This window comes from Babylonia areolata, chromosome 13 (genome assembly GCF_041734735.1).
Source record: "Babylonia areolata isolate BAREFJ2019XMU chromosome 13, ASM4173473v1, whole genome shotgun sequence".
Taxonomy (NCBI): Eukaryota; Metazoa; Mollusca; class Gastropoda; order Neogastropoda; family Buccinidae; genus Babylonia; species Babylonia areolata.
The window spans coordinates 5,336,814-5,344,313 of record NC_134888.1 but is presented as its reverse complement, the minus strand read 5'-3'; the positions used below and the strand labels follow the sequence as shown (position 1 = coordinate 5,344,313).

Sequence of the window (7,500 nt, the reverse complement as noted above, 5' to 3'; positions counted from 1 at the left end):
CACCCACCCACCCCACACACACACACACCACACTGCCACACAACCTCACAGACAAACAGACTCCCCCCACAACCTCACCCCTACACACCCACAACACAAAGACTCCCCCCACCCCCACCCCCCACAACAACCCCCCCCTACCCCCCCCTCCCCCCCCACCCCACCCCCCCCACCCCACTCCCCCAACACCCACACACACACTGCCACACAACCTCACCTTGGCCACGACCGCCTTGTACTGCTCCGTCTTGTCCTGGACGGCGCGTCGGGAGTCCTCCTCCTCGTCCCTCCCCTCCACCACCCCGAACACCTTCTCGTCCACCAGGTCCAGGACCAGCCGCCTCGTGTCCACCTCCGGGTGCTGCATGTCGCCCAGCAGCCACGTCACCTTGTCCACGCGCGTTTCGGGGGGCACCCGCTTGTATTCGTCCCTTGTGACAGACAGACAGAGTTTCAGTTTCAGTTTTTAGTAGCTGGCTGGCTCAAGGAGGGCGTCGCTGCGTTCGGACAAATCCATATACGCTACGCTACACGTCACCACATCTGCCAAGCAGATGCCCTGACCAGCAGCGTGACCCAATGCGCTTAGTCAGGCCTTGAGGAAAAATAAATAAATAAATAAATAAAATAATAATAATAAAAATATTAATAATAATGATAATAATAAAAACATACATAAATAAATAAATTAAATAAAATAAAATAATAAAATAAAATAATAAAATAAAAAATAAAATAAGAAATACGTAAATAAATAAATAAATAATAGATAAATACATAAAAAAAGAACTACTACTACTAATAATAATAATATTTATAAGGCGCAAAAACTTGATGAAGTCAACTATAAGCGTACAAAAAAATGATAAATAAATAAATAAGAGAGAGAGAGAGAGAGAGAGAGAGAGAGAGAGAGAGAGAACACAGAACTAAAGAAAGAGAGAGAGACAGAGAACTCAGAACTCTTATTAATGTAAGGCCACCGACCTGTATACACATGGTTGTGCGTTGTACACACACACACACACACACACACACACACAAATGAAAACCAAACCTTGAGTCGAGTGAAAAACAAAATGTGGAGGGACTATACTGAGAACGCACCCAAACTGAATAACAAGCAAAGGGTACTCTAGAACATGTCCTTCATCAAAGACCCGAGAACTCTCTGCTCTCTGTTTTAACGCATTAAAAAAAAAAAAATCATCTCTTGTCACAATGCTGTTGACGTTTTGAAGCAGGTGTGGTATGAGAGAGAGAGAGAGAGAGAGTGAGAGAGAGAGAGAGGGAGTGAGAGAGAAAGAGAGAGAGTGAGAGAAAAAGAGAGAGAGAGAGAGAGAAAGAGAGAGAGAGAGAGAGAGTGAGTGAGAGAAAGAGAGGCAGAGAGAGAGAGAGTAGGAGAGAGAGAAAGAGACACACACACAGAAAGAGAGAGAGAGGGAGAGAGAAAGAGAGAGAGAGAGAGAGACAGAGTGAGAGAGAGAAAGAAAGAGAGACAGAGAAAAAGAGACAGAGAGAGAGAAAGAGACAGAGAGAAAGAGACAGAGACAGAGAGTGAGAGAGAGAGTGAAAGAGAAAAAGAAGAGAGAGTGAGAGAGAAAGAGAGAGTAAAAAAGAGAGAGAGAGAGAGAGAAAGAGAGAGTGAGTGAGAGAGAGGAAGGAGAGAAAGAGAGAGAGAAAGAGTGAGAAAGAGAGAGAAAGAGAGAGTGAGTGAGAGAGAGGAAGGAGAGAAAGAGTGAGAAAGAGAGTGAGAGAAAGAGAGAGAGAGAGAAAACAGAAGAAAGAAAAAAAAGGAAGGAAAGATGACAGCCTCTTTTTCAAGGGCTCACAGCGTCGTGTCAAGATTTTTTGTTTTGCTTTTTGTTTGTTTCTTTTCTTTTGTTGTTGTTTTTGGTGATAATTTATTTCTACTGCCTCCAGCTCATATTGTTGTTGTCTCGTTTGTCAATTTATCAGATGGACTCCCCCCGTCTCCTCGACGAAGATAATATAAGATAAGATAAGAATGACTTTATTATCTCCAACTGGAGAAATTTGGTCAGGTGCATTATCACAACATAGACAAGTAAACAACATGGGGACCATAACTGTAAAAGTCAACAACAGCTTTTACGAATATTACGAAGATACAAATGTAAAAAATATCACATACACCGTTTCATACATACATCCACAAACTGCAGGTAATAACTAGTATTCTTAATGTAAAAACAGAAAAAAAAAAAAAACATTATTTGAATATAATTATAAACATTGCCTACTATACTGCACATTGATTATAATAGACAGATAAGATAAGAATAAAGATAAATTGCGGAAAACCGCAACCAGAGACGGCATGGCAGTACGTCGCAGGTCCTCCATCCAGTCCTCCGAAGAGCTTCCCGGGCCGCCGCTGGGATTGGGTCGGGCACAGGATTTCTCTCGGCCGGAACGCTTGTCAAGTTACTCGTAACTTTGTTTGCTCACCTTCCACCAAGGGCAGTAACACAGTTTCTAATAATACATGCATAACGTCCCCTGGTTAAAAGCGTTGGGGACTTCTGAGCCAATGTTCACCAGTGATCAGGGGTTCGAGCGTCCCCTCCCCCGAGCCAGCCCCCCCCCCCCCCCCCGACTCAAAAATATCTAACAAGAGTGAGTCATACACACCATATCTGGTAGGCCTTTTTGATCAGGGTTCGAGCGTCCCCCCTCACCCCCCCCCCCCCAAACCCCCTCCCCCCCTTCCCCCATACACACCATATCTGGAAGGCCTTTTGATCAGGGTTCGAGCGTCCCCCTCGCCCTCCCCCCCCCCCCCCCCAGCCCCCCACCCCCCCGTTTCGGCATGGCGTTGTCTCTCTTAGGAAAGGTACTTTACTCACAGTATCTAACAAGAGTGAATCATACACACCATATCTGGTAGGCCATTTAATCAGTGTTCGAGCGTCCGCCCGAGCCAGCCCCCCTGTTTCGGCATGGCATTGTGTCTCTTAGGAAAGGTACTTTACTCACAATATCTAACAAGAGTGAGTCAGGTACACACCATATCTGGAAGGCCTTTTGATCAAGGTTCGAGCGTCCCCCCGAGCCCCACCCCCACCCCCCACCCCCCAACCCCCGTTTCGGCATGGCGTTGTCTCTCTTAGGAAAGGTACTTTACTCAAAAACATCTAACAAGAGTGAATCATACACACCATATCTGGAAGGTCTTTTGATCAGGGTTCGAGCGTCCCCCCTCCCCCCCAGCCCCCCAACCCCCGTTTCGGCATGGCGTTGTGTCTCTTAGGAAAGGTACTTGACTCACAATATCTAACAAGAGTGAATCATACACACCATATCTGGTAGGCCTTTTTGATCAGGGTTCGAGCGTCCCCCCTCCCCCCCAGCCCCCCGTTTCAGCATGGCGTTGTGTCTCTTAGGAAAGGTACTTGACTCACAATATCTAACAAGAGTGAGTCATACACACCATATCTGGTAGGCCTTTTGATCAAGGTTCGAGCGTCCCCCCGAGCCCCCCTCCCCCAGAGCCCCCCAACCCCCGCCCCCACCCCCCTTTTCGGCATGGCGTTGTGTCTCTTAGGAAAGGTACTTTACTCAAAAATATCTAACAAGAGTGAATCATACACACCATATCTGGTAGGCCTTCCACATGAGTCGACGCCCCTCGTACTCATTCTGGTCCATCAGCTTCAGCACCTGGACTGCTGTGCTGCTCTGGTACGGACAGACATACACATGATGCGGTTCTTGTCTTGATAAGGCATGCACAGGTAAGCCTCCCTCCCTCTCTCTCTCTCTCTCTGTCTGTCTCTCTCTATATACACATATATCTGTATCTATCTACATCTATATAATCTATATATACACTTACATGTGTGTGTGTGTGTGCAAGGCAAAGCAAGGTAATGTGCGTGTGTGTGTGTGTGTGTGTGTGTATGTGTGTGTTGGAGCTCATGTACGTTTACATGTATTTGACTGTGCTTTCATATGTGCTTGTACAAGTAAGTGTTCATCTCTGTGAGTGTGTGTTTGTGTGTGTGTGTGTGTGTGTGTGTGTGTGTGTGCCGTGGAAGCTGCGATACTTAGACTAGAAATGAGTGTGTGGAGGAGGGGGGTAGAGGAGGTGCACGGTAATGCGTGTGTGTGTGTGTGTGTTGGAGCTCATGTACGTTTATATGTATTTGACTGTGCTTTCATATATGTGAAACTGCATGTCTGGTGCATTTCTGTTATGCATGTGTGGGTGTATGTGTGAATGTGTGTCTTCATATTTTACATTTATTTGCTTATTTATCACCATTGTTGTCTTATTTATTTATTTATTTATGTTTTATTATTATCATTTTATTAGTATTACTAATATTATTACTACTACCTTTTTCTATATTATAATTATTATTTATTTATTTATTTATTATATTTATGCAAGCTTATCTATTATTTATTCCCCCGTTTTTTTTTGTTTTTTTTTGTTTTTTGTTTTTTTTTGTGTGTGTTCTCAAGGCCTGACTAAGCGCGTTGGGTTACGCTGCTGGTCAGGCATCTGCTTGGCAGATGTGGTGTAGCGTATATGGTTTTGTCCGAACGCAGTGACGCCGCCTTGAGCTACTGAAACTGAAACTGTGTGTGTGTGTGTGTGTGTGTGTGTGTGTGTGTGTGTGTGTGTAGTAGATATCATAACATTCCACGTGATATTGCAGACTTGTAACTGTGATATGGGTGTTATTTGAGACAAATTTCATTTCATTACAGAATGCCCGAAATTTTGCCTGTTTCTTCGAAATCTTTACATTCTAAAAGAAATATCTGAATACGAAATTTCTAATTTTCTGCAATTTGTTGAAAGCAGGGAGGAGAGAGTGTTTGGTTTGGAAAGTGGAGAAATTCAACCAAATGGTAAAGGCTACGAGAGGACATGACCAGTGCTTGTCTGTTTTGGTCACCAGTTTCAGTGTTTTAATGGCTGTTCACGTTTAATTAGATAGATACATACCCTACCGTCATCAGGTGAGATAGATGCCCCCACTGTCATCAAGTGAGATAGATACCCCCACCGTCATCAGATGAGATAGTTACCTCACCGTCATCAGGTGAGATAGATACCCCCACCGTCATCTCGTGAGATAGATACCCCACCGTCATCAAATATCTTAAGAAAAATCCACTTAGACAGGAAATACAAATAAAACTGCACGCAGGAAAAAAATACAAAAAAAATGGGTGGCGCTATAGTATAGTGATGCGCTTTCCCTGGGGAGAGCAGCCCGAATTTCACACAGAGAAATCTGTTGTGATAAAAAGATATACAAATACAAATACAAATACAAAAGAATAGCTTACAATTTATAAACAGTAGCACATTAGCACTGTAACGAACGCTTTTTATTTTATTTTATAAATTCCGTCAGGACTATTGATTACTGGCTATGGTTATAAGTCGTCAGCTGGAAGGTGACAGAATGAATAGTTAAGGTGTTCATCTGCTAGTGCAATGTCTGCGTTCTATTCTTGCTCTCTCTCTCTCTCTCTCTCTCTCTCTCAAGTTTTTACTTGTGATAAAAAGGAGAAAAAAAAAAGAAAAAAAGAAATACAAAAACAAATACAAATTCTTGATTCTGTGTGTGAAATCTAGCCAGCCCAGCAAACTGACCTTGTCGTGCAGTGCAGCGTAGATGTGTCCGTTGCAGCACACAGAGGTGACCTCCCCTGTCTCCCCCACCGACAACTCTTTCTCGTTGATGGCACAGCCTGTGAAACCTGCGCGCACACACACACACTCAGAGCTCTCTTGTGTCACACACACACACACACACACACACGCATACCCACCCTCACGCACACACCCCTCACACACACACACACACACACCAACACACGCACACCCACCCACACACACACACACACCAACACACGCACACACCCCTCACACACACACACATACACGCACACACACGCACACACACACACGCACACCCACACTCACGCACACCCACACACACACCCTCCCACACACACAAACACACACACACCCAGTACTCACGCACACCCACACACACCAACACACGCACACACACCCTCCCACACATACACACACAGACACAAACACACACACAAACACACACACAGACACACACCCACACCCACACAAACACACCCACACATACACCCACACACACAAACACACACCCACACCCACACAGACCTGTAGGGTGTCTAGGGTCCTCTACTCGCAGCACCAAATTGCCCGTAGTCAGAGAGACGCAGCGGAGACGCCCCTCCATCAGAATGAACAGGTAGTCTGCCCCTGTAGGCGCCAACACTCGTGTTGTCTGCCACAGACACACACACACACACACACACACACACACACCATCGCAGTGAAAACATACTCCCATAGTATAGTGAGTGGAGTGATGGCCTAGAGGTAACGCGTCCGCCTAGGAAGCGAGAGAATCTAAGAGCGCTGGTTCGAATCACGGCACAGCCCCCGAAATTTTCCCCCCCTCCACTAGACCTTGAGTGCTGGTCTGGACGCTAGTCATTCGGTTGAGACGATAAACCGAGGTCCCGTGTGCAGCATGCACTTAGCGCACGTAAAAGACCCCACGGCAACAAAAGGGTTGTTCCTGGCAAAATTCTGTAGAAAAATCCACTTCAATAAGAAAAATAAATAAAACTGCACACAGGAAAAAATACAAAAAAAAATGGGTGGCACTGTAGTATAGCGACGCGCTCTCCCTGGGGAGAGCAGGCCGAATTTCACACAGAGAAATCTGTTGTGATAAAAAGAAATACAAATACAAATTATCTAATTCATTACAGACTAAATATTGCGCTTAGGCCAAGTGCATATGCTTCAGTAATGTGACTGTACGACGCATGCAGCATCCAGGAGGAAGTACTGGCCAACACCGACAGCAGTGGAAGCCAACCTGTACGGCACCCTGGAGGAGCTGCGACGGACGGCAGCCTTCACCGAGGACACCGGGCTGCTCATCTAATGGGAGGCGAACGAGGAAGAAGAAGAAGTAATGTGACAATGAAGCATATAATTTTAGACTGTGATTGATGAAGCCTTACCTGCACGAATATAATTATGTCATCACAAGTGACTGAGAACGCTGATTGTTTTCAACTCTTTGCATTCATTATCAGTTATTTCGCTTGTTAGATTAGCGACTTGTCTTTTACCAAGTCCATTAAGTAATTTCTGTAACTGTATTCAGTAGACATTTTTTTTCAAATTTCATATGTCTTCAATCACCAATACGTGTGACAGGAAATTAAAACAAAAATTCCTCTTCCTCTATACTCCCCCCCCCCCCCCCCCCCCCCCCCCCCCCCCCCCCCCGACCCCTCGTAGACAGAAGTGAAAGTAGTAGCAGCAGCAGCAGAGAGAAAAAGACAAAGAAGACAGCCGTTTGTGAAGGAGACGCACTTCCTCCACACTCCCCCTCCCCACGCCCCACGACCCCCCAGGTCGCCTCCTCCCCCCAACGACGGAGTACAGTT

General features: G+C 45.5%; 1 protein-coding gene across 1 annotated transcript in view; it reads right to left on the bottom strand.

The window, feature by feature from the left end:
* LOC143288799 (uncharacterized) overlaps positions 1–7,500 on the bottom strand; it is a 79,380-nt gene that overhangs the window by 2,157 nt on the left and 69,723 nt on the right. Inside the window, exons 26-29 of the mRNA XM_076597436.1 lie at positions 6,191–6,317; positions 5,639–5,745; positions 3,617–3,702; positions 218–431 (exon numbers count right to left, since the gene is read on the bottom strand). Of these exons, the coding sequence (XP_076453551.1) occupies positions 218–431; positions 3,617–3,702; positions 5,639–5,745; positions 6,191–6,317 (534 nt within the window). The remainder of the gene's footprint in view (positions 1–217; positions 432–3,616; positions 3,703–5,638; positions 5,746–6,190; positions 6,318–7,500) is intronic.